Below are 27,863 nucleotides of genomic sequence, written 5' to 3' on the forward strand. Positions count from 1 at the left end.
TTTTAGCAATTATAAACAACTATCATTAAAACTCTCTCATGCATTTTATTAAAGGGTTAAAAAGTAAATGTATATATCAACGTATAAACAATAAATTAATGTCACCTTATCTTCTGATACAACAATTCCTGAGGTATGATAATATTTGACAGCACTGATTTTTTATTTTTGTTGCCCCCCCCCCCCCCCCCCCTCCTCCTTGCTTCAATTTTAATCCATATCCCGTCTGCAGAAGGGACGGTCAGCACCTGTATTCAGATAAAATTTGCCGGTGGATTTATTGTTCGCATGGTAGCCCATTTTATTGCAGCCTTTCTCACAGGACGTACACTTTCCACGAACGAAATCCAAATACGTTTTGCATGGGAACGCCAGGAATTCGCACTGGGAGTTAATAGACTCTATAAAGAAGTCAATCGCCCTAATGTGACTGCACGACAAGTTGTCTGTAATCGCTGAAAAATACAAACGTCTTTACTACAAAATACATCTAAGATTGATACAAGAAAGCTGCTTTACTAATGCGCCTTGTCTTACTATTGGGCCCACCTAAAAGTACCTGAACGGTTGAAAACATATTGATCTTTTTTGCTGACTATTAGGCACCTATTTTGAAACCATTTTTGGTCCGAATTTTATCAAATCTTTTTTGCTATAACAGCGTATGACCACAATTAAATACTTTTATCTGTATACATAAAAGGGACTCTTTTAAATCTTTAGCAGTTGCACGTCAAAGAGTTATCAATGAAAAGAGAGAAAGTAAGAAACTACAGAAATGTAGCTTATGCTAAATTTTGAATAAATCGGATCAGAAATCAATGAATGAAATTCTTTTTTGAAGATGGGAAATATAGTGACATTTCCATCGTTCTGGTACCAGTACATCTTTTAAGAAATAATTTAAGTTGCACGATAATTTTAGAGTATCATAAACACAGAAGGGTGGATAGGAAATTTCACCTCCTCCTTCTTCCCTCCCTTTATCTCTTTCTCTATTCCCCTTCCCTCTTTTTCCCCCTTCCCTCCATTGATCATTATCCAACAACTTTCCTCCCCTTGCCCTTCATCATGCCCCCCCCCCCCCCCCTCATGATAGTTACCAAATTGAAAAAAAATTGCAGATAAGAATTTTACTGAGAAAGACCTACGTTCTATTTCCCCAAAAAGAAGATGCTTCAAATTAGTCCAGAAGTAGCCGCTACATCCGGGCTGTTGTTTGCCACCGTTAGGATAAAAGTCGGTATGTCCATTGGGTGTCTTAATTCCAGCAGCTGAGGAAGACATTTTTTAATGTAATTATCATCTTGTGTAGATTTTTTCAATTTGATTTCAAAAGAACTATTATTTCAAAAGAACTGTTACATACCCATTTCCCAAAGAGAGGCTGCGTTTGTGTGAATGACGTCAACAAAGTTAGCATCGAAAGGATCTAGTTTCACTTTAGTGTCGTAAGTTTCAAAATGTACGCCTGCTGGGTCTAGACCTATAATTCAAAAGTACAGGTAAGTATCTATACACCAGTGTAATACAGTAATTGGAGGTTCATGAAATGTCAAAATCTCGAGTTATACAATTATAAACTACTGGATGATGTAATGGGTTTTTTAAAGACATAGATCTACTCGTATTTTACAACTTTGTTTTATATATTTACATTCAACTTTTATTTCTGTCAAAATTTACCTGTCAAACCACAGGGGCTAATTCCGTTTTGGGTCCGAACTCTGTGATACCATAAATATAGAAAGGGGTCTAACTCTGACACAGATAAAAAACTAACCACTCGCTTCAAATGCCTAAAAAATCTTAAACTAGGTATGCTATGCGTAATTTGTCGTTTTCCTTGCATAGATTAATGTTTTAACTACTTGCATGCCAAATTTCAAGTCACAGGTTCTTAAAATAACAAAGATATACGTCATCGTTCTCTCGATTTCACTTGTTTATTTTTACTAGGACATTTACCGGTCCAGGTCACGGAGTCGTTTCTCGCCTATGACAGCAGCGAAATTCAGACTAGTGTGGAAGATTTCGGACCTGTCAATTAAAAAGCGAGTGGTTAGTTTTTTATCTGTGTCAGAGTTAGACCCCTTTCTATATTTATGGTATCAGAGTTCGGGCCGAAACGGGCTTAGCCCCTGTGTGTCAAACTATACGGTCGTTAAAGCAAGCGACCAATATTTATCAAGATTAATACGCGTGAGGAAATGGCCACCTTGGAAATATAAATCCAAACCGTCATTATTTTATATAATGATATATTTCATTCCATAAAATAATGCATGATTTTCTAAGTTTCAGAGAATAAGTTTCTTTTTTTTCTTTAGTTAACTTGAGTTAAATGCCCCATTAGCTGTGAAAGTGATGGCGACATTTTTTCTTAAAATCTCTTAGTCAATGGTTTTGAAAATATATATTAATGACTAAAAAAGTTATTTTGGAGAAAAATCTCATAAAACTACTTTATATATATTCGCTTTTAGTGTAAAGAATTATAAAAGGAAGAATTATTGTCTTGCAAGACAAGAACTATTTAATCACCAAAATTTCACATTCATGTGCCTGCTTTGAGGTTAAAAAGTGTTTGAAAAAACTAAATACTGGTGCCATTACTGAAATATATAATATAAGGCAATTTTTCATTGAATTCCATTCTTGGTGACAAAATAACAGCTAATACCTCTTTAATAATTTCGAATTTTATTTCATTATTTCGTTTTTGTTTTTTTTTGTTTTTTCATAAATTTTTCTTTTGATTTTTATTTAGTAATTGGATTTTTGTTTGTAATTAGTAATTTCGTTATTTATTTAGGTTTTGTTTTTTATTTAGTAATTTTGTTTTTATTTAATAATTTCGTTTTTTTATATATTGATTTTGTTTTTGATTTAGTTTTTGGTTTGCATATTAGGAGATGGAATGGAAACAATGGTAGCTACAGATTACATAAACAGGTTAATCGAGTGTTATGGAGGACGGACAGACTTGAGCGACTCTTACACCTGTGCTTACCGCTGACAGGCAACAACTAACTTTTGTCATAGTTTAGGCAAGAGTTATGACCCTTTACATAATCTTTCTGAATGATTCTTCGCAGGGGCGGATCTAGGAATTGCAGTTACGGGGGGCGCCACTTTATGAGGCAGGGGTTCAGGGGTCGCCTTGGGCGAAACCCTGGTGGGGGCCCAGGGGGCAAAGCCTCCGGAAGTTCCTAGATTTTACATATTTTATAGGGCTTAGAATATGTGTCCTTTTAAGTCATTTGTACTATTTTCTATTATTTTTCATAAGGTGAAATTGATAAAATGACGCAAATTTGAAGGGTTTTTGGAAAAAATTAAGTTCTCCCAATAAAGTAATTCAAGAATTCAAAAGATTTTGTCATTTATTTCTCCGGGAGTGGAAGAAATTATTGCTTCTTTTATCGTTTGGTACATTTTCCTAAACATTTACCTTAAATGAAAATATTTTAAGGGCTGCCACCCCCCTTAAATCCGCCACTGGACTTCGTATTTCTCCAGGAGCGATAGCGAGTTACTCACAATTTGTTCCGAATAGTTTTTTTTATGATTTACACTGCAGATATCGTGAAAAGGGGAAAATCTTAAAACACATTTGAAAATTAATTCCATGTACAAATCAAGTTATGTGCCTGTATATCGCACAAAGGAATATATCACGATAGTATAGGGGCTACAATACGATACCTGTAGGAAGAAAACCGGAAAAGTAGTGTTTGCTTGCCAAGCGCTCAGTGGCACCTGTACAACTCACCAGTGATCCTGCCAATGTCTCCACGATTCCAATCCCCGGCGTATCCCATGACCTGGGCTCCAAGACTGTGACCGATTAGGTGAACCTGACTGAGGGGTAAATTTACAGTGTCCTTCAAAGCCTTCACCATGTTCCCAACCGTGGCTCCCACCACACGGGTGTTGGCGGTGGGCGTGTCGTAGTTGAAGAAATCGGCGCCATTGGACCAGTCAACAGTTATCACATTCATGTCACCCTATAAGTCAGCCATGTAACATTGACAATTAGTATATGTTTACCCATGTAACATTGACAATTAGTATATGTTTACCCATGTAACATTGACAATTAGTATATGTTTACCCATGTAACATTGACAATTAGCACACGCTACATTATGTTTAGCCATTTAACATTGACAATAGTATGGTATATTGTGAACTTGCTAGATTTCCTCTTTACGCTAGAAGAAAATTGAGAATTTTTAAATTCTGGTTAAAAATTAATACCACGAATAACTGTATTTTGAAAGTTTTTTTTAAATGAAAATTTGCAAACGGTGACAGCTGGATTGTTAATGTGAAACATGATCTGTCAAGCATTGGTTTAGAATATTTGTTTGAAAAGGCGTGTGTGAATCAGCTTAAAGATTATAGAATAATAGAATTCAGAATATTGGATATTTACAAACAAAACCTAATGTCCTCTCTTTCAAGTTCACCAAAAAGTGTACTTTATCAACGTTTAATAGATAACTTTTGTTTACAATCATATCTCAAAAGACCAATCAACTTAAAGGGGAAAAATTAGCATTTCTTCACGTTGTTTTAATATTGAAAAAGGCAGGCATAACAATGTTTTAAGGACTGCGAGGCTTTGTAAATTATGTGATTATAATGATAAAGAAGATGAATTTCATTTTATCCTGAAATGTCCATTTTACATCGATTTGAAAAAGAAATATATTAAGGGTTTCTATTACTCAAAACCAAGTGTTTTTAAATTAATTAAGCTCCTTAGTGTAGACAATACTACGGAACTCAATAACTTGGGAAAATTCTTAGTACAAGCTGTGAAAATACGAAGTTTAGCGTTGTAAGTCAATAATGTAATTAAAGTATTTTTCTAATAACATGTGCATCTCATAATGGGATTATATCTATATAATCTTATATTGGTAATTTCTCCTCTTATCCACTCGTTGTTTATCTTATACGATTAGATATATTGTGTATATACATGTACATGCACTAGATGTATCCCGATGAGTTGTATAACTCAAGGACAATAAAGAATTGAAATTGAAGTGACAATTAGTACACCCTACATTATTTTCTTAGAACTCTAGATGTGGAATTATCTAATCTATTCTATGATCCAAGTTACATTCAATTACATCTCAGAAAATCTGGCACTGAAGGTAATTATCATAAGAATGCATTACATACATACATGTATATCAATACATGTATACTGCAGTAGTTTGAGAATTTTTATGCACATACGAAATAACCCACCTTTTGGAGAAAGGCGTCTTTCATTTCTTGTGCCCATCCAGATTTGGTTGTGTCTGTGAATCCGTGGGTAATGAAAATGGTGGGACGATTAGCCGCAAAATTAGAATTGGTGATGGTACTGGAGTTGTAGGGTTTCAGGTTCTGGGCAGTTTCATTGTTTTGTCTAGTGTACAACATAAAGGTTATCTGAATCTTATCCGGAGATTGGGGTAGGTATCCATTGGCATTATCAAATGGTGCTTGATTGCTGAAACAGCCGACGTTTTTGTAACAAACACTCTGAGTACTACTAGAGAAAAACCACCAACCTGGAGGAGAAAACGACAAAATTAAAATGTAACTTACGACTTATCCAATTAACACAATTACCCCAAAGTGCTTTACATGTAAAACGCTAAAACAAAGAATAAAAAGTTTTTATGGTGTTCAAGGAACATCGATATTAATCAAATACGAGTTAGAATATCTGACAGAACTAGTTACCTTGAGTTGATGAGAGCAGGCACAGCAACGTTAGACTCTTTAACATCTTGGATGGATATGGTACAACAGCCAAACACCAAAAGGACAATTTGAACAGTACCTGAAAACTGACTGATCGCATTGATTTAGGACCAGACTTAAATAGACACGTATGACGCACAGAGTCGAATTTCAATGAAACTTCGAATTTCTGAGTATTCTCTTTTATCGTCCTCTTATTAACAAGGACACACCAATTAAAAAAGTACACTGACGATATTGTTGCCGACTGTTTGATATTAAATTACTTGCTTTACCTTACACAGGTCATTTTGAAGTGAAATTACTTAGATATGTCAATTGTTCTTAAAGCTCCATCTTTATGCATGTACATGACATTTGTCCTACTTTAGAAAAAAGTTCTTTGTGTTCCTTTGTCATTTAGAAGATACTTGACTTTTAGACTCCTAGATAGACGTGTACAAATGCTTTTCAAAGTACAGGATATTTTCTATGACGGAAAGCTTTTTCAGAGAATGGTTTCTTCCTTTCAGTTATGGCGGTCATGATGAAAATGTATCTATGATCACCGACAAAACATCTGAAAAAATCACTGGTCCTTCAATTTATGACATCAAAACCCGAGTCTTTGTATAATACATGCATGGATATCTGAAATAAAGAGTTTTAATGCATGCACGTATTGATCATTTTATTTTATTCACAAGTTAGGACCAATCTGAATAAAACCAGATCTTTGATCCGCTATTAGCGACATCAGAATATTGGAGCGGATCAAAAATTTAGTCACTGTTGGAATATTGATACAGTCAGCCGGTAATATGTTACTCAGGAGAATTTTAGAACTTACTAGAAATTATTTGTAAAACTATTTGACGTAGTTTTAATCCATATTGAGAACCCTTTTCTACATGTACAAACTACATGTAATATTGTTATTTGTTTTTCAGAATTCAATTCAGAACATATTTTTCTTAAACAATCCTTTATTTGCAAGTTCATTGTAAAACATAATTTCAACAGCACATAAAATAAGAATTGTTGTCTTTCGCTAACCCGACCGACCCTAAATTATAACCTCTACTCTAGCTTTTACTTAGGTATTCAATGTATAACGAAAGGAAATGGAACAATTTTGAATGATTTAAATCAAAATAAATGTTTATTGTTAGATAATGATGAAAGTGAAGTAGATCAAATTCACATGACTGGTAAATATCTTCAAACTTCAAAAAAGTCTAGTTTTCTAAATTTATGTGCGGTAGGTAAATGATTAATTTTATTTCATATCTTTATAAAGAGAAAGTTTATGTAACTTTTCACCAAGAGATTTGTATGAAAATATAATTTCTTTTTAATATGTTTTGATAAAGCATGCTTTTTCCATAGATTCAAGGGCAAATAAATCAAGCAGTAATATAATTTTTTTTAAATCCAACAGTGGATTATTTTCATTTGATGATCCCTTCAAAAAGACATCATGATTACAAAAATTCCACCATCTGTTTATTAGGTATGAACTATGATAGTTATACATTAAAATACATTAACACTTTGTTCAAGAGATATTTAAACAATGCATACTTAAAAGTTGCATTGATAGTGGATAATGAACCCCTCGATATATTTACACCTCCAACTTAAATGTTTAATGAAGGTTGTGATAAGAATGTTTCTTGTGTACTCTTCAAATAAGTTTGAATTTATTCTTACCAACCTACTCTTGAAAGTTAGCGGAAACACAACAATTCAATTTGGGGGGGGGGGGGGGGGGGGAGTGTTCTGATTTAAGCAACGATAACAATGATGTCGCTATTAGTATCCAAATAATGGGAAATATACATCAATCGTTTTTACAGAAGGGGGATGCAGCATTTGTTTGTAAATAAAATTTGCCGGTGGCACTTTCGTCGGCATGGTAACCCATTCTGTTGCATCCTTCATTACAAGTCGCACACTTTCCCTGGTAGAAATCCCAGTAAGTGTTACACGGGAACGCCTGGAATTCGCAGGGGGAGTTGATAGATTCGATGAAGTAGTAGATAGCCCTCATGTGACTGCAGGCCACGCTGTCTGTAATTCCTGCAAAACACAACATTGGTGTACTCCCCCTCTCTCTATCTCTCCACACACATACACACAGAGAGAAATAATTAAACATGCACACACACAGATATATACATGTATATATATATATATAGAGAGAGAGAGAGAGAGAGAGAGAGAGAGAGAGAGAGAGAATTAAAACTTTCAAGTTGTCTCAAAATTCACAAATCTTTTTTTTTTTTTAAACATCGTGTACTAGAACATTTTGATAAGGTTGTTGTAATATCATTACACTGATTCGCTGCCGACAACACTTGCCCTGTTAGTAGGACTTTGATATGCAGTCAGCGAGTTTCACGAGTCACTCAAGGTGCAGACACAAAAGAAAACCCATATGTTTCTACTGTTATATACCCTTGATTCTTAGAAATAGAACCGTGTTTGAGAAAGTTTGACATTAATAACGGAAGAAAGGTTTGGAAAAATACATACTTCCGAACTTTCCCTTCAAAAAGTTCTGGATGTTTGTCCACAGGCTTCGTTGGCATCCGGGTTGTTTGCTTCCACCGTTTGGGAAAAAGTCGACATGTCCATTAAGTGTCCTGATCCCAAAGGCTGGAAAAAAGGTTATTTTTGGTCTACAATTTCAATAGTGAACTCGATGAAATTTGTTTAACAACCTTTAGCCAATATAAATTTTTTACTCACTCCTATATTCTCATGTTGCTGTGTATTAGCGGCATCAGAATATTGGAGCGGATCAAAGATCTGGTTTTGATCAGATTGATAGCCAATCTGATTAGAAATAGATTGTTTGATCCGCGCCTATCTACTTTTATTGTAATTACATTGAATGTTAACATACCCATTTCCAAAAGAGAGGCTGCATCTGTGTGTATAACATCGACAAAGTTGGCATCGGAAGGGTCCAATTTGACTTTGGTATCGTATCTTTCGTAATTCAAACCAGCTGGGTCAAGACCTGTAATTTCAAAGTAGAGATCTAATGCAGGTAAAATTCCATCATGGTCCATCCAATAATCATCTCTATGTCTTTAAAATAGTAAACCTTGTGTAGATTCCTTATTTTACGCGAGTACTTAATCAATATGGCGAAATGACTCGTGTACATTGAATTGTAGTAACACGAATTCGCGTGTAGTCTGTTAATCAAGAGTAACAACAGAAAAATAAGAACGAGTATTCTTATTTCGCTAATGATGCCTCTCAGTGTTGAGTGACCTAAGGAAAATTTTCCTCATGTAAGATTTCTGAGTGACCTTGACCTTTCCGAAATGACCTTTGACTGAAAGCAATTTACCTGTTACGTATTTGTGTGATTTTTTATCAATACATGTTTAAAAACTGTTGATATAAGGAACTTTTTCCTAATATGAATATAAGGTATATGTTCTGAGTGACCTCTCAAAAATGACTTTGGTCCAAAAGTTCCAGTTCCAAAGAATATTTGTGATTAATTATGATCAATTTCTGATGAAAGGTTTAGGAGATGGAAACTTTTTATCAAAAACTGTTGAAATAAGGAACTTTTATATGTTGAGTGACCTTGATCTTTCCAAAGGACCTTGAGAGACCTTGGTCCACAAGTTCTTGTTTCAAGAAACATTTGTGATCATTTATATCAATATCTGATGAAAAGTTTAGGGGATATAAACTCGGAAGGACAGGCAGACACGACAGCGACAATATGCTCCCCCGAAAAATTTCGGGTACCATAAAAATTGTAACAAGCCCCATGCGAACCGAAAACTCAACAGCTTTAAATGAATTCGTTTATGAGCGCCATGTAGACGAACGCATTATAAATTACCATCCATAGATACAGACATCGTCGGATACCCACGGTTGATATCTTCTACTCATCATAAGTAGAAGACGATTCCCGTTGTTCTCGTGCTCTGTTCTTAGAATCGCGAACGACGAGAACATGTGCGCACGAACGTGTTCTTGTTCTTCGACCACACTACCTACAGAGGTGGTGTGAGTCCTTGCATCTCTAACTCGTTCTCGTGATGTTTACCCCACATTTGGGATCTGCAGGAATTTGTACTCGTGCGAAATACGGCGGTCTCAAACGCACTCACAGTGTACATGTGTACCAACAGCATGTATGTAACGTCACCGTTGGTTGAAATGTCAGTTGAAATGTGTATAAATGATTACGTACATTTCGTATACTCATTATGAAACACGTGAAACAGTTATAGAATGGTAAGTCTTGTCTGCATTGGAATAGTGTTTTCTGGGCTCACATGAAGTTAGAGCCACGATTTCATCTCCAGGGACGCGTCAACATTCAAGTCAAGATGCCAGAACACCCACGAGTAGGAAACCCCATCTGTCGTAGGAAATCTAATGCTTGGGGAAATGGTTCAGTGAATCACAAGCAAAGGTATCATCGAGGACACCAAGAGGAACGTACAGACGTGGCTGATAAAGTTAATGATAGTGGATTACCCAGGGATTACAGAGCCTGGATTTTCCTGCACGGGGTACAACCTAGACTACCTTATATATGAAGTTGAGAACGCGACAGTTGGAACCATGGAACGAACAGTAATTGTTTACCTGAGGAAATGGCTCGGAGTTCCACCGTCGTTTCCGTCAATTGTACTTTACAGAGATTCATCCCAATTATGCGTGCCTTTGTCGTCTGTGGTGGAGGAATTTAGGATAGCCAAGTACCGGCGCTTATGCCTTGTTCCCATTGTCGAGCGATCCGTTACGAACGCCACGAATTGACCATTTGTAGCTGATCGCGGAAGTTTTCTGGAATTTTAGGTTTTGATACGAGATGATGCGAGTTAATCCGTTCTTATACGATTGAACCTTGATCTTATACGATCATCACGATCCAGATTCCCGATTTGGGACGATCATGTACGTACAGATACGTTCTTATACGTTAATCACGAACCGATGCGCTATGTTACGATATGATACGATTGTGATCGCGATGTTTTTCATGATCAGCATCGAAAATGATCACTGTTTGAGTTACGATTGGATCCCGACTGGTATACATACAGCCCGATTAACCATTTTACTTCATTTTTTTAACATCTAGAAAGGGAACAACACAACCCCCAACCACTAAAAATGGCAGAAGTTGAGGTTGATGACAACGTGGCATTTGCAGCATTACTGTATGCTTATATTATAACTATCGTGACAGATCGTGGGACATCGCAACAAAGCGTGGTGTTTACCATGTAAAAGATTGACTGGTATCATCACGATTTGGGAGCACGATTAGATGCGATATGTTGCGCTTTGTTACGATGCAATACGATCTGATGCTATTATAACGACTGAAAATTAATCGTGCTGATCGTGGAAAATTTTTGACAGTCAAAAGATTTTCTACGATCAACATGATTGTCACAACTGACGCCAAGATTAGGTAAGATTTGATTTCAATCGTGCCGCGAGTCGCGATAGTGGGAACATAGCATTAGGACTCAGCAGACGACAGAGTTTCCAGCGCAGGGATTCAGACACGAACAGGAAGTAGTCCGTAACAACATCAGTTAACCAAGCAGAGAGCATGCTCTATTTGGAAACACATGTACTGCAAGAAAACGCATAAGTGTGTCACTCTTCTAGCAGTGCTTTAAAGTATCGATATCGGAGAGGCGCATTAGTGCTACTGTAAGTAGAAGTAAGAAACATAGAGGAGAACAAAGGAAGAGCAAGGGCAACTGAGCTTGGAAAGCAGGGGGTCTGGATAAAGTGGGACTTACCTGAGCACGAGCTGACCTGGGCAAAATTGTAGGAGAAAGACCAGTTACGAGTTTCTTTCTTAGTGAGGTCCGTCTATGACACGCTCCCATCTCATGTAAACTTGCAATATTGGGGACTAAGTGAAGATCCAAGCTGCAAATATTGTGTGGAAAGAGAGGGACGGTGGTATATATTCCATTAGGATGCCAGGTAGCATGGCAATACAAAAGAGTCATGCGGAAGGTAGTCGATGTGCTAGAGGTGAAAAAGAAACGGAAACAGTCCACGGAAACAACAGCCAACAGAAAAACAGTAAGACATACATCATTGCTGAGTAGAGGGTGAGACTGGAAGCTAAAGGTGGAATTAGGCAGGTTGTTTCCCTTAACATCGGAGAAACAACATTTTGACCAAACACAGTGCAAGTCTCTCAGCACTCAATGGCGCTGGTCTCAGTAGAACTGACCGTGTCATGGGAAGAAGATTTTAAAGAGGCACATGAGAGAAAGAGCTTCAAGTATTCATACCTATAATGGCAGACCTCAGGGATCGAGATAGAGTGGTGTTTCCTGTGTTCTTGGTACATCTCCTCAGACAACTTCTGCGGAATCATCATTGTTCGCGAGGGGTTGATGTTCGTGTATTTCGTGGGGGATACTCTTACCTACGAATTTACGTGTCATCGAACATTATTTTCAACCAAGTTGAGATATCTCTCCTAGTGACATCGTATCGCTTCCCCACGAAATTCTGTCCCCACGAACCAGCAAAAATTTTGCTTACCCACGGACATTGGCCCCTACGAATTAAAATGATTCCACAGTATTTATGTGTGGAAGAGCGAGTACGACAGTCGTGAAAAGACTGAAAAACCTTCCTGCTTGTGCCACCGTCGAGACGATCAGTGCTGGCAGCCGGTGTCTATCGAGTAGTGGATTGGTGCCACCACTGGTGAGCCATTAATTGGAAGATGTCAGTCAAGTGTCGAAACATCCGAGGAAAGTTTGAGACCATCTGATGATGATTGGAACCGACAAACGAGTACTAAGGATCGAACATAAAGAGCGATAAGCAAACAGGGGAGTGCTTGAGTTCCAAATTCTGTGATACAACTATTTCCCCCGGGAATTATCCTTCTCGGGATACCGTTTTTATCTTTTCACCTAGATTACCAATTCAATAACTATTATACATGTATTTGCTAGTAGTGTGCTTTTATGTATTAGATCTACTCACCAGTGATCCTACCAATTCCACGTGTCCAGTCCCCGGCGTATCCCATGACGTGGGCTCCAAGACTGTGACCAATTAAATGAACCCGATTGAGGGGTAAATTAACAGTGTCCTTCAAAGCCTTCACCATGTTCCCCACCGTGGCTCCCACCACACGAGTGTTGGCGGTGGACTTGTCGTAACTGAAGCCTGTAGTACCCCGGGACCAGTCAACAGTAATCACATTCATGTCGGCCTAAGTCAGTAAAATATATCAAATGCATATACATGTACTAAAAGCTTATTTTGAATTCTGACCAGCTTCCTATTTGACCTATGCAATAAAATTTCAAATATAAATGTTGTCTGACGTGTTTCATACCGATTGTTAAGCCGTTCTTGGCACACTGATTTTGACTACGGATACCTCCGTTTACCTGAACAGGATATAGGTCTCACGGCGGGTGTGACCGGTCGACAGGGGATGCTTACTCCTACTAGGCACCTGATCCCACCTCTGGTATATCCAGGGGTCCGTGTTTGCCCAACTATCTATTTTGTATTGCTTGTAGGAGTTATGCGATTGATCATTGTTAGTTATCTTCGCCTTTCACACACACACACACACACACACACACACACACACAGATATAGATATATATATATAAGTCCTTGTTCATTGTTTATGCTTAGATATATGGACAACAACCCACCTTTTGGAGTAAGGCGTCTTTCATTTGTAGTGGCCATCCAGATTTAGCCGTGTCTGTGAATCCGTGAGTTATGAAAATGGTGGGACGACTGACCTCGAATTTGGAATTGGTGATGCTACTGGAATCGTAGGGTTTCAGGATCTGGGCAGTTCCTTTGTTCTGTCTAGTGTACAACCTAAAGGTTGTCTGAATCTTATCCGGTGAGTCGGGTAGGGTCCCTTTGGCATTATTAAATGGCTTTGCGTTGCTGAAACAGCCGATGTTTTTAAAACAAACTTTCTTGGTTTTTGGTTTGAAAATCCACCAACCTGGAAAAGGATATACTGACGATAATATATAAATATTGCATGTAGTTGAGGGTAACATTGAAAATTTTCACCCCGAGAAAACCATTGTCAACCGAGGTGTAGCCGAGGTTGACAATGGTTTCTCGAGGGGTGAAAATTTCAATGTTACCCTCAACTACATGCAATATTTGTTTTATTATACTGAATGTTATGTAAACTGGAAAGCAGAAAAACTTACGTCTGTTGACATTTGATCAATCACTGTCATGCGATATTTCGTATTTCGATGCGGGTACTCGCGTTTATTACAAACGCTCAAACGACGTCGTCTAGCAATCTACGGCGAACCGTACGCGCATAAATTTGACGCATGTGATAATTTTTTATAATATCACCCGTTGTCAAGTACTGTTACCCGTTGCTAGATACTATCACCCTGGGGCGCGTGGTTTTTTTTTGTTCTCAGAGGGTAACAATATGTTTTTTCAAATGCTTCTCGACCAATCAGGTTCGAGTATTTTACATGAAAGTATAATAATAAGTATTATTATACCTCAGTATGAGAATTCTATGCAACGCGTAATCTGATTGGTCTAGACAGTCACGTGCCAGGGAAGACAAAACTTCATATCTCCCTCTCAAACATCATATCTCCCATCATATTTCCCCTTGGGCAGCTTCGTGCATTTTCCATAAATTTAACGTCAAAGTAGACGAAGTGTATTATGACGTCACAATAAGTCCGAGTCATTCTACTTTCATAGTTCGTAAGGCACAAAATATGTGGGTCTCTGATATACAGTTTTAAAATTGACTGATTTTGGTTGATATCAAAACATGCAAGTAAATCAGCATTCAAGGAGAATGGAAATACAAAAACTGGTTATCATATCACTGTGTTTCGCTGTTTGTACCTTCTATATATACGTTGACGGCGCGATGTTACTGTTAGGGCGATCTCAGCTACATACATGTACGATGTATAGATGAGTAAACTCCAATCTCAAATACAATTTTGTGGTCTTGCTTTGTTTTGGTATAATAAACAATTTATTGCATGAATGTTCGGGAGATATGAAGATTTATTCACCCAAGAAAAATCATATTCCCCGAGGGCGTTGCCCTCGGGGAATATGATTTTTCTTGGGTGAATAAATCTTCATATCTCCCTCACTATCATGCAATAAATGTATAACATTCAACAATTACTGACGATAATAAGTAAATTCAACAGTAACTGACGATAATAAGTAACATCCAACAGTAACTGACGATAATAAGTAACATTCAACAGTTACTGACGATAATAAATAACATCCAACAGTAACTGACGATAATAAGTAACATTCAACAGTTACTGACGATAATAAGTAACATCCAACAGTAACTGACGATAATAAATAACATCCAACAGTAACTGACGATAATAAGTAACTTTAAGCAATTACTGACGATAATAAGTAACATTCAACAGTAACTGACGATAATAAGTAACATTCAACAGTAACTGACGATAATAAGTAACTTTAAGCAATTACTGACGATAATAAGTAACATTCAACAATTACTTACTATAATAAGTAACATTCAACAGTAACTGACGATAATAAGTAACATTCAACAGTAACTGACGATAATAAATAACATCCAACAGTTACTGACGATAATAAGTAACTTTAAGCAATTACTGACGATAATAAGTAACATTCAACAATTACTTACTATAATAAGTAACATTCAACAGTAACTGACGATAATAAGTAACATTCAACAGTAACTGACGATAATAAGTAACATTCAACAGTAACTGACGATAATAAGTAACATTCAACAGTTACTGACGATAATGCGTTTGATACACAGTGTACCTTGGGTCGATGACAGCAGGAGTAGAAACAATAGACTTTTCAGCATCATAGATGAATTTGGAACTTGTCTAACAAACAACTACAAATAAAACAGAAGACATCAAGATGAACACAACAGTCACGGTAATATACTACGCGTGCTTTTCTAAAGGAATACAAACAAATTAAATTAGATTTTCTCCCCTCTCAATATGTAGTTTTTAATTATCTCACGTGATATATTCATGTACATGCGTCTAATATATTACCGGTATATACATAATTTTTGTTTATATATTAATCCCTGTCGCCACCGCCTTTATTTCTAACAGTGTTCACCAGAGTGAATTACCATGGATACCCACGATTTTTATTGGAATGGCGGAATGTCAACATCGTACGATGCGCACAATCATGTAATCTTAAGCTGAATATCAGTATGTGTGTGAAATAATTTTTTATATCAATCATGTAATACCTACCTTCTTTTCGTTGCTACCAATCCTCGGGATTCTGTGTTAATGATACTAAAAGATTACAGTAATTGATTACTTCCTTGATGACTTGGCAACGAAATTATGGGTATTTTTTAAGGGAATAAGATGAACGATAAAATTGGCTAGGCCTTAATTATAACGACAGAATTTAAAACCAAGGTAGATCTATTATAAAAGCACTATACTAAATTAGGAGAAAGGTTGGTTATTGCCAATAATCCCCTGATACAACAAAGCACAACGTTTTACTATAGCTCTTTCTATGTATACCCATGATACATGTATGTATATCATAACCTCCCCTGGTCATCCCCCTCTCATGATCATAACGTTTATTACTGATGTTAATTAAAGCTGCCATTTGTTGTTGCATGGCGTGTTGTGTTGTTTTGACTGAAGTTAATGAAAGCTGCCATTTGTTGTTGCATGGCATGCTGTGTTGTTTTTACTGAAGTAAATTAAAGCTGTCATTTGTTGTTGTTGAGTCTGCATGGCGTGTTGTGTTGTTTTTACTGAAGTAAACTAAAGCTGTCATTTGTTGTTGCTGGGTCTGCATGGCGTATTGTGTTGTTTTTACTGAAGTAAATTAAAGTTGTCATTTGTTGTTGCATGGCGTGTTGTGTTGTTTTTACTGAAGTAAATGAAAGCTGTCATTTGTTGTTGAATGGCATGCTGTGTTGTTTTTACTAAAGTAAATGAAAGCTGCCATTTCTTGTTGTTGCATGGCGTGTTATGTTGTTTTTAGTGAAGTAAATCAAAGCTGTCGTTTGTTGTTGCTGAGTCTGCATGGCGTGTTGTGTTGTTTTTACTGAAGTAAATTAAAGCTGCCATTTGTTGTTGTTGAGTCTGCATGGCGTGTTGTGTTGTTTTTACTGAGGTAAATTAAAGCTGTCATTTGTTGTTGCATGGCGTGTTGTGTTGTTTTTACTGAAGTAAATTAAAGCTGCCATTTGTTGTTGCTGAGCCTGCATGGCGTGTTGTGTTGTTTTTACTGAGGTAAATTAAAGCTGTCGTTTGTTGTTGCTGAGCCTGCATGGCGTGTTATGTTGTTTTTAGTGAAGTAAATTAAAGCTGTCGTTTGTTGTTGCTGAGCCTGCATGGCGTGTTGTGTTGTTTTTACTGAAGTAAATTAAAGCTGTCGTTTGTTGTTGCATGACGTATTGTGTTGTTTTTACTGAAGTAAATTAAAGCTGTCATTTGTTGTTGCTGAGTCTGCATGGCGTGTTGTGTTGTTTTTACTGAAGTGAATTAAAGCTGCCATTTGTTGTTGCATGGCGTGTTGTGTTGTTTTTACTGAAGTAAATGAAAGCTGTCATTTGTTGTTGAATGGCATGCTGTGTTGTTTTTACTAAAGTAAATTAAAGCTGCCATTTCTTGTTGTTGCATGGCGTGTTGTGTTGTTTTTACTGAAGTAAATGAAAGCTGTCATTTGTTGTTGCTGAGTCTGTATAGTGAGTTGTGCCATTTGTTACTGGCTTAACCTAAAAAACTTACTCATTCAGAAAGGACCCAGGCAAGAATTTTAATTCGATCATAGAAAAATGTTGTTTAAATATTTTGCACATAGTCACTATAAATAATATGCCAAATTTGGTCCTGCCCTGGGGTCAGAATCTCTACCCTATGGATAATAAAATTTACAATTTCGCTAGAGGTCTTCCCGCTCCATATGGCTATGTGTTTAGTTTTTCTTACAGATGTTCGGTTGTAGAGAAGATTTCAAAAAAAAAAAAAGAAAGGCCAATATTTTTCAATTTTTGTCCCATCCTAAGGACCCGTGGGTGCAGGAGAACTGAAATTTACAATTCATATTTCCTTGTTCCAAAGATGAAAAGAATTGGAAGAGTAGTTATCAAGAGGTTAACAATATTCAATTGTTAATGTACAACGGACGTAGAGCAACAGCAATAGGTCACCTGAGTGACTCAGGTGACCTGGGAATTTATAGGTATCTTTCATTGATAGTAATCTACCTTTCCATTAAAAAGAAACCCTTTTAACTATTCGAGATATCGCGTCACAATGAAAGTGACCACGAATAGATAGACGGCGGACGTCTATGTTGAAACTTTTACAGTTTATCGTGTCAATGAAAGTATGATAAGGACTGTTATGAATGACCTTGACCTCATGCTCCCAAATTATATAGGTGTTTTTTTTTCCCCTTTCATAATCAATTACCTTTGTAAAAAGTACAAAAGCTTTATATTGAAAATTATATATTCTAGAACTATTGTGCCATAACGAAAGTGATGAAGAACAGGCGGGTGGACAATGTGACTTCTATAGGGTTTCCGTGTTGTCAATGCGCGGTCCTAACTAATGGGCACCCTCCTTGTGGTTACTCTCTCTCTGTATAGAATTTGAAGTTGTTACGACGAAGATTGTTTGAATTATTGGGCCACAATAGATAGATATACAGACAGACAGACTGACAGATCAATATCATCCCCAAAACTTATAGGTGTTTTGTTTCACGGTAAAGTGTTTCTGTGCAATATTTAAAAACTTTATGATGAAAACTGCAATTTTTACGTCACAACAAAACTGTTATAGGATGCAGACAGACAGACAACGCGATAAGACCCTAAAATTCATATCTGTCTTTCTCTCGTTGAAAAATATTTCTTAAAGAAATGAAAACATTATGGTGAAAACTAAGTTATTGACTCACACCAATAGTTTAAACGAACAGATGGGCAACAAGACAGACGGACAGGCGGACAGTTTAATTACTGTAGGACTCTCACATTTTCAATGTGGAGCCTTAATCAACTCTGACAAAATACAGTTGTACCGTCAAAGGTATTTCTAATTCTCTACATTGTTTACAACACAAATGTTCGGTTATAAATACATTTCACCTTGTCACGATATCGGGGGAGGGGTGTCAGCAATTTTGCTTGACTGCTTAGGCGCAAGTTTATATTCACACCCTGAAAATGTCCAATTGTATTAAATCTTTAAAATTGAAATGGAAAACCACAGTTTTCAAAGTATAATTTGACAGAAAAGCAAAATCTCCCATTTGAATTACAATCTAGTCGCCCTGCAATGTACTTTGCATTTTATTTTTATTTTCATTATTACTATGTGCTGAAGAAATTACTAGTACCTATGAAGCATAAATTTCGTACAGTTGACTTGAATGTATAAATAGGTGATGTTACCTTTTCAGAAGATTCGGATATCGAATATGTGGCGTCATTTATCGAAGGATATTGAATACCAAACCGGAGCTAGCCTCCTACACATTTAAAATTCAAAAGACGGTATCAAAGATGAGTGATTACAGAGAATTGGAGCAAGACTCCGAAATTGTAATTTGGAAAGCGTTATTATTTACACTGTACATAAATATATCAATCACATCACTTCTAACATTCCGTCTGATTATATCACGTGACTTCTTGTACATGGTCATTTGTTGGTTATTTGAAATATCCATATGGAACCAAAATAAAACGAATTTTCAATCCATCTTATTATTGCATTTCGAGAGAGAGAAAAAAAAACCCCACAAATAAATAAACACCGATCGAGTCGAAACCAATTAACCCACTTTTATATGTATTGATTTTATTCGAAGTGCGTAATTTTTCAAAATTAATTGTAACTGTACATCAAATTAAACACAGCTCCTTTTCTATATTATTAAATACGTATGACACTAAATAAATTAAACTGTATCTATTTTTAATAAAGATAAACATGAATGCATACATATCATTTGGAATATTGAGATTGGAAAACAGCAAACATCAAATACTCTCTCTCTCTCTCTCTCTCTCTCTCTCTCTCTCTCTCTCTCTCTCTCAATACTTATATTATATTACGCTTACAGAAACAAAAGTTTATATTTTACCTGCTTTATCGCCTAAAAGTCCAACCTGTGAAGGGGGTCCCCGTTCAGTTCCGGCTTATATTGGGGTATTAATGTTAGTAATGTGTCACGTGCTACTCACTGAGCTTACGGGATTTTAAAACGATTTTTTAAAAACCCAATGAAATACGTATTAAAATGTGCATCGTGTGTACTAGGTATATTTTTGCCCTTTACATTGGATTTGGATTATCTATGATATCCGGTGTACATACAAGCCATAACTGAATAAACAAGTTATGGTGTATTTGGATTATCTATGATATCCGGTGTACATACAAGCCATAACTGAATAAACAAGTTATGGTGTATTTTTATTGCAATTGGTTTGCGTCCGTCATCGCCCTTCATGCGTTAACAATTGAACATTTTTAACCTCTTGACAACTACCGTTCCAATTCTTTGCAAATTGGGCATGAAGCATCTTTGGTCGAAGAGGACATAAATTGTAATTTTCAAGACTCCTGCACCCCTAACGTCTTAGAGGCGAGGCAACTCCTGAAAAAATTGACCTATTTTAAAAAATCTTCTTCTCTGCAGCCACACGTGTAAGAAAAACTACATAAATAGTGATGTAGAGCAGGGAAGCCTCTACCAAAATTGTAAATTTCATGATCCCCGGGGTAGAATTCTGACTCCAGGACGGGGCCAAACTGGGTATATAGTGTTTATGGGTAAAACATTCGAATAACATCTTCTTTAGTACTATTGATACTAAATTCATACTAAATAGATGTTTAGAAAGAACAGGTAGTCCTTTACCAAAATCGTTAATTTGATGATCCCAGGGGTAGCGGTTTTGGTATCAGTGTGGGGCCAAAATGGTCATTTATTAAATGTGTACAAAATAGAATTTTAAAACTTTTTCTTGATGACTATTATTCCAATTCTTTTCAAATTTGGAATGAAGCATCTTTGGGACAAGGAGAACATAAATTGTAAATTTCAGGACTCCTGTATCCCCGGAGTATTAAGGGTGTGGCAAACACTGCCGAAATTCGCAATTTTTTGGCACACACACACACGTTACACCCATTTGGGCCCTGATTGTATAGTACATGTATATTTAGAGCTCAAGCTAATCAATGGGGGTTCTTTAATATCATACCCTTGTTTATCGGGACGTGGTACATCGCCTATTTTAAATATATTGAAGGTTTCTTTTCCCCTGGCTAACGAAGATTAATATGAAACTTGCTAATGATCCGTGTCTTGATTGATCGCAAGTGGGTTATGACTCCGACCTGATTCAAGTACGTGTATACCAAACAAGTAGTCATTTTCACGACTGCTTACGGAATAATTATAAGTGGGCGTCTCCACAACAGCGATCTTCAAACAGTACACATGTACTAGGAGAGATGTTAAACATGTGAATACAAATTATGGGAAGTTTCACAAAACAGTCAGCTAAAACCAGTGATTCTAAAGTGCACAACTAATTTAGCATCTTTCCCTCTCTACATGATATAATAAAGTCACGTGTTTGTGGGCCTGATGAGGGACTATTTATTGCTCATTCATTGATACCAAGAAATAATTCTTAATATCAATAATTCCAATTAAAGATATCAATAATTTATTACTTGATAACATTAATTCGAAATATTGATATCAAGAATTCTGTATTAAAAAAATATACACATGCATAAAAAATTCGAATTATGATAATAAATGTAGATACATCTGTTAATATAAAAATATCAATGAATCATTGATATGAATTCGATTTACTGATATAAAATATTTCTCAATAGTTTATAACTATGACTTCAAATTAATGATATCGATAAATCGATTTTTTAAATATGATATATAATGCATGATTAATGATATTGTGAAGAAATTGTTAGCACTTCATGATATGTTGTCTGGCATTGCAGTTCATATCCTCATGTATTTTCTAAATTGAAATTTATGTCTACTTTCACCCTGTCGGAATTCCCAGCCATTAAAATAAACGTACTATGTTTTATCAAGATTCACACGTGTATTATTTAAAACTACATCGTAGCTGTCATTACAATTTGTAAAAAAAAACCATCAGAGACGAAACTGGAAATGTAAAAATTACCAATTAGATGCTCCTCCGTTGTACTTAAAATCATTTTATGCATACAATTGTAAATTTGTTTGCATTTTAGTTAGACATGGTAAGCATATTACAAAGTTTATGACTAAGGAGTCGTTTTAGATTATTAAATTGAAAACATGAACAATATGGGTTACGATTTGTACTGAACGAATTATTGCAAGAGATGAGGATGCAATGGTGGGAAATTTACTTAAAGCATTTAGCCATATGTTGTGTCAATAATTTCAGTTTCCCCCACTAACCTCGTCCTCGCTGTTTTACAAAGCCCTTCTCGCTTGGCGTAGAGCACTACACAATCTATTTATTTTATTTCACATTATTGTTTTGCTAGCATAGTTTTAATATTACCCGTCTTAATGCTATCGTCATTTCCCATTTACTACTTTAATAACATGCTGCATCATTTTTATTGGGTGGCGCTTTAGAGTGGTTATTTATAGTCATATAAGGCGCTATATAAATAATTACCATTGATCTCTCGGTTGTTTGTTTTTATATTCATGTATCACATTCCTCCCCCTCGTATCCGTCATTTTTAACTACGCGCTTTAATGAAATTTAAGGAATAAATTTTGTTGACAAAAATGAATTTCTTCATGTTTTTAAGCTGTGACTTGAAATTTTTGATATCATAAATCTAAATTCTTTTTAAAAATTACTATGGATGCAATAATTTGAATATTCCTTTAATTCTATAGACATCATGGAAGAATTCAATCCTACTTATTGATATAATCAATGTCAAAAATTCAAGTTATTGATATCAATAAATATTAGGGGAATATTTGTTATCAAGATTCAAAATTATTCATATCATTCATCAAAATTTGATTACTGTTAAAAAAAAAAATGATTTTTTGATGATAAAGAAAAAAGTGATGAATAGTAGAACGGCACCCACTAAATGTTGTCAACAGGTTCCCGATAATTATACTGTCCATGGTCTGCTTTACTTTGTAGTCTAAAGGGTACAAATGTAACACATCAGCCATGCAACTTTCTACATCACGGATCACAGTTATCGCATTACATTTCCTTTAGTTTATTTCTTTCATCTTGTAAACAAAAACTTGTAGATTTTGTTTACCCACTTAGAGTCTACATGATTCGAAATGTCTGAACCTTGCAGAAAATGACAGGTGATTTAATCTTTAATCCTTTCCATCAGTAGCTGCTAATGCAAATTTCTGCTATCACACACTATGGATGAAACAAGAAGCCCACAGGCCTTATCGGTCACCTGAGTACTTGTGAAAAAGTATCACTACTCCCAAGGACTATGAAATTTAGAAAAAAAATTCTTGTTCTGAATATCTATGCTAAATTCTAATGTGCAGCAACTGTATAAAACAAGATGTGTTCTTGAAACTTCAATGCCCTCAAAAGTGCATAAACTGATGAAAGGCTTTACATAATATGACTAATTTGGACCCATCCTAGAGTCAAAACCCAGGGTCGTGAAATCCACCATTTTTGTACATCCTTTTCTGCTATTCCTAAGTATGCATTTACTACCTCCTCTTTCTAAATATCCATTTAGTTTAATTTAGTATCAATAACACTAAAGAAGTTGTTATTTAAGTGTTTTACACAGACACTATTAATAGTAAGTTTGGCCCTGCCCTGGGGTCGGAACCCCTACCCCGGGGATCATGAAATTTACGATATTGTAGAGGTCTTCCTGCTCTACTTCACTATGCATTTAGTTTTTCTTACACATGTGCTGTTCTAGAGAAGAACCTTTTAGAAAATTGGTCAATTTTGGGCAGTTTTCGCCCCGCCCCTGGGGCCCCAGGAGTCCTGAAATATACAATTTATGTCACCCTTGTCCCAAGGATGCTTCATACCAAATTTGAAAAGAATTAGAATAGTAGTTATCAAGAAGAAGTTAAAAATGTTCAATTGTTAACGCATGACAGACGACGACAGACAACAACTCAGGTGATCTGAAAAAAATTCTGAATGAATCACAAATTGTTTACAGAAACCTTTGGGAACCAATATGGAATATGAAAATGGATGATTATGAAATATATCAATTTCAATAATTTCTAAAAATTTATTTCCATCCAATAATCATGCAATCATTGTGACACATACAAAAAAACCTTTCCTATCTAAACATTACATAACCAGAAAAATGATGTGAAAATGTACTCTGTGTTTTTTTCTTCATTTCAACAAGACAGCAAAAACTTCATATGAATAAATATCAGCAAATAAAATTAATTGTAAGGGTAAAGTTTACAAAATATGAACTTGAATAAATCACTTGGTCTGTACAACGCAGTAAATTTGTTCTAGGTTTAAAAATACATTTAAAAATATATGTATCACATTTTGTTCTGCACCAGCATGATAACATATGTCCCTGATACAGAGAGAATCAAAATCTACAAGAAATATTGCACAAAAAATCACTAAGTTTGTATCTGTAAGTCAATATTTACAATTTTTAATGTTTTTGCCTTTAATATCTTTAAATTTTTTATTTGATAGCCATTTCCTCATGAATGCACTGTAGGTGTAAACTATGCATGTATGAATCTTGATAAATATAGTATGCTTCTTTCAATGGCTTGAAATTCCGAAAGAAAAAAAGACAGTGGAATTTAAACATAAGAGCTGTCAGAAGACAACATAGCTTGCCGGGAAGTATAACTCTACTTAACCTATCCCCTTTAGTTCAAAAGGTTAAAGTTTTTGAAAAGTAGGTCAAAGTCCAAGGTCACTAGATGAAAAGTTTTGATACCATATGAAAGGCCTGGTCATGAGGCATCTAAATATGAAATCCCCATCTTCCTTGGTTCAAAAGATATAGCCAAAGTTTTTGAAAAGTACGTCGAAGTCCGAGGTCAATAGTTGTGGTACCAAAAGAAATGCCTTGTAATGAGGCATCAATATGTGAAATATCATAGCCCTATCCCCCTTGGTTCAAAAGATATAACCCAGGTTAAAGTTTTTAAAAAGTAGGTCAACAGAAAAGTTCTCTAGATCAAAAAGTCTTTGTAACAAAAGAAACATCTCTTCATGAGGCATCTTTATGGTAATATTAAAGCCTAATCACCCTTGGTTAAAAAAATATAGCCCAGGTTAAAGTTTTGAAAAGTAGATCAAAGTCAAGGTCACTACATCACAAGTCTTGGTACCAAAAAGAACGGTCTCTTCATGAGACATCTAGATGTGAAATATCAAAACCCTATCTCCTTTGGTTAAAAAGATACAGCCCAGGTTGAAGTTTTTTCCTTAAAGTGTGACGTCGACACTGGGGTCATGACAATAGCTCTCTGGACAGTTGTCCTGGCGAGCTAATAAGTAAATTTCATTTTTGAAAATACATAAGGGTATGAACTGCAATACGTCATGCTATTAGGACAATATAGGTGATTTTGGTATCAATCAAACATATTTAAATCATTTTATAATGTTAGCACAAATATTAATAAATACTAGCCTGTAATCAAATGATATTAAAGCAGTTAATTCCTGATTATGGAAACACAATTATTGTTTTCAAATGACTATGTACAATTATCTGAATTATTTGGGTAAAAGTAGCATTTCTACGCATTCATTACTGATGGTCCGAAACCCTGATCAAAATAAATACAGGAAGTAGCATTTCTACGCATTCATTACTGATGGTCAGAAACCCTGATCAAAATAAATACAGGAAGTAGCATTTCTACGCATTCATTACTGATGGTCAGAAACCCTGATCAAAACAAATACAGTTAATGGAAACAACTTTGCATTTGGCAAACTATGACTGAACAAGTAACAAAACAGTCAATCATATCAACAACAGCAGCATTGTTCACAAGGATAAACACTGTAATATAATCCCACTGTGACGTCTTAATGAGATATGTGTGTACTGAATGGATGCCATATCATGATATGTACAATGCAGTTAAGGTCAATAGTTCACGTTTTTCATGTGACAGTTATTACTTTTCAAGCCTGGGAAAAAATCTATGTCTACAAACAATGTTTAACCTACCAAGTGCATTTCATCTAATCATACTCCTTCATTTCATCTAATCATACTCCTTTATTTCAAAAATGCTCGTGTAACTCACAAACTCAAAGAATCATTTAAAAAAGGTTTTTGGTTGAGAGAATTGAAATGGTCATGGAATTATGAATTATTTACCAATGTTCCTATTCACCCTAAAATGTTAATGTTTGCTTCTTACTTTAAAATTTGCATGATTTGAGAAATTTGCAGTGTGAATTTCATTCCATAAATACATACAATGTATATAAAAAAAGATTTTAAAATAGAGACACACTGTATATCATTCAAATATGTCTCATTAACTAAAAATTCCTTTAAAATGAAATGGGAGAAAATAGATAAAATTACATATTCTATGTATAAAAATACAAATTAATCACAAAAAGTATTCTGCTTCAAAATATAAAACCAATTTTAAATATCATGATAATTCTTTTGAGCACTAAAGCAGCTATGCTCTCACTGAAAAAAAGGGCATTCTAGAACAAGCACATGTGAAGATGTAGTAAAGAATTTCAATAACAGTTAATCTGAGTTCGGTGGATGGAATCCTTTCACTGGTTGTTTGACAAATTTGGCAGTTGCCCACCTTGAGCAATCTTAAATTGAAATTGGGTGTGTCTGTTAGAATTTATAGATCCACAGCATCATGGAAGCCTCAGTACTGTGGATTTTATGTGACTGAACGGTGCTCCTCCAGTCTATGTAGCCATCCCCTCCACTGACTACTACCACCGCATTACAGTTCCTCCTCCGCAGTGTTTCGTACATAGCAGATGAACGTTCGTCACCAGGGATACGCACAGAATGTTGCCTGTTAGTAAAACTTCTCTTGAACTCTTTGAACTGAGCTGAAAATCGTTTCTTTAGTTTAGTGGGTTTTTCTGTCTCCGGTTTTTCCTCTCGGAGAATTTTTTGATTTCCCAGTGGGGAAATGTCACGTTTCACTGGTGGATTCCTTTTCAAATCCTCATTTCCCATCAAATCCCCATAGTACATACTGATTTCATTTTCATCCCCCTGAGAACTGGTGTCAGGGGTGGCCATGTTTCTTTTGGCTAATTTTTGCATTAACTCTGTTCTCAGTGTTAAAGCCTTGGTCTGAATGTTCTCAGAATATAAGAAATCTGCCTTGGGAGACTTTGAAATCAAGTCTTCAGCAGATTTTGATTTCCTTTTATCAAGGCCACTACTTTCCATTTCAAGGTTATTTTCAGTTTCACTATTTTTTGGACTATTGGTTTTGGCTTCAGATACTTCCGGTTCACTTTTATTACCCGAGTCTGGACCATCATCATCACCAGAGTCCTTGCTACCTTTTCGCTGTTTCACACTTGTGGCATTCTCCCTCCAAACAACAGACTCTGTGGAGTTTAGTCCCTGAGCCCTCTGCCACAAGTTTACAGTCCCGCAATAAATGGGAATAAGAAATTGCACTGGTCCATTGTGAGAGTGGAATGATACGTCTGGTCGGCCCTTGATTAGGGGAACCCCATCTCGTAGCCGTGGTAAAGGGAGGGAACACACAATACCTAGGCTTGTTCCTACCCACAGTAACCCCCGACTAGCCATCAAACTAGTCACTGTTGTGGTTTTGGGATTTTTCTCCTCAGAACAATATCTGCTCTCTGAAAGAAATAAAAAAGGTATGATAATATACCGAAGATTCAAATTATTTGAAGACTAAGTTTAAAATAACAGCAGACAAGAATCACTGAAATAAAACAATAACAAGATGTAGGCAGTTTTGAACAGTGCTCACTG

At 35.9% G+C, this 27,863-nt stretch overlaps 3 protein-coding genes across 21 annotated transcripts in view; all 3 read right to left on the minus strand.

Annotated features, from left to right (window-relative positions):
• Window positions 1–25: 25 nt before the first annotated feature.
• Window positions 26–6,615, minus strand: LOC130046320 (inactive pancreatic lipase-related protein 1-like). Its single transcript, XM_056157705.1, has 6 exons — window positions 5,755–6,615; window positions 5,272–5,579; window positions 3,776–4,010; window positions 1,370–1,486; window positions 1,152–1,274; window positions 26–455 (listed from the first exon to the last, which is right to left on the minus strand). The coding sequence occupies exons 1-6, from the start codon at window positions 5,873–5,875 to the stop codon at window positions 211–213; spliced, it is 1,149 nt and encodes a 382-aa protein (XP_056013680.1). The 5' UTR covers window positions 5,876–6,615; the 3' UTR covers window positions 26–210.
• A 107-nt stretch (window positions 6,616–6,722) lies between these two features.
• Window positions 6,723–20,168, minus strand: LOC125646176 (inactive pancreatic lipase-related protein 1-like). Of its 4 annotated transcripts, none has more exons than XM_056157713.1 (8): window positions 19,966–20,168; window positions 16,086–16,130; window positions 15,625–15,703; window positions 13,470–13,777; window positions 12,781–13,012; window positions 8,666–8,782; window positions 8,293–8,415; window positions 6,723–7,836 (listed from the first exon to the last, which is right to left on the minus strand). In XM_056157713.1, the coding sequence occupies exons 3-8, from the start codon at window positions 15,671–15,673 to the stop codon at window positions 7,598–7,600; spliced, it is 1,068 nt and encodes a 355-aa protein (XP_056013688.1). In that variant the 5' UTR covers window positions 15,674–15,703; window positions 16,086–16,130; window positions 19,966–20,168; the 3' UTR covers window positions 6,723–7,597. The 4 variants fall into 4 exon arrangements, with proteins under 4 accessions (XP_056013688.1, XP_056013696.1, XP_056013685.1 ...); XM_056157721.1 differs by lacking the exon at window positions 19,966–20,168 and adding an exon at window positions 19,271–19,342; XM_056157710.1 differs by lacking the exon at window positions 16,086–16,130.
• Window positions 20,169–24,122: 3,954 nt separating this feature from the next.
• The window catches only part of LOC125646134 (rho guanine nucleotide exchange factor 10-like protein), a 51,587-nt gene continuing 47,846 nt past the window's right edge, over window positions 24,123–27,863 (minus strand). For all 16 annotated transcript variants that reach the window (XM_056157761.1, XM_048872305.2, XM_056157775.1 and 13 more), the window contains one exon: window positions 24,123–27,727. In XM_056157761.1, coding sequence (XP_056013736.1) covers window positions 26,724–27,727 — 1,004 coding nt within the window. In that variant the 3' untranslated portion in view covers window positions 24,123–26,723. The remainder of the gene's footprint in view (window positions 27,728–27,863) is intronic.

The sequence above is a fragment of the Ostrea edulis genome, chromosome 1 (genome assembly GCF_947568905.1).
Source record: "Ostrea edulis chromosome 1, xbOstEdul1.1, whole genome shotgun sequence".
Taxonomy (NCBI): Eukaryota; Metazoa; Mollusca; class Bivalvia; order Ostreida; family Ostreidae; genus Ostrea; species Ostrea edulis.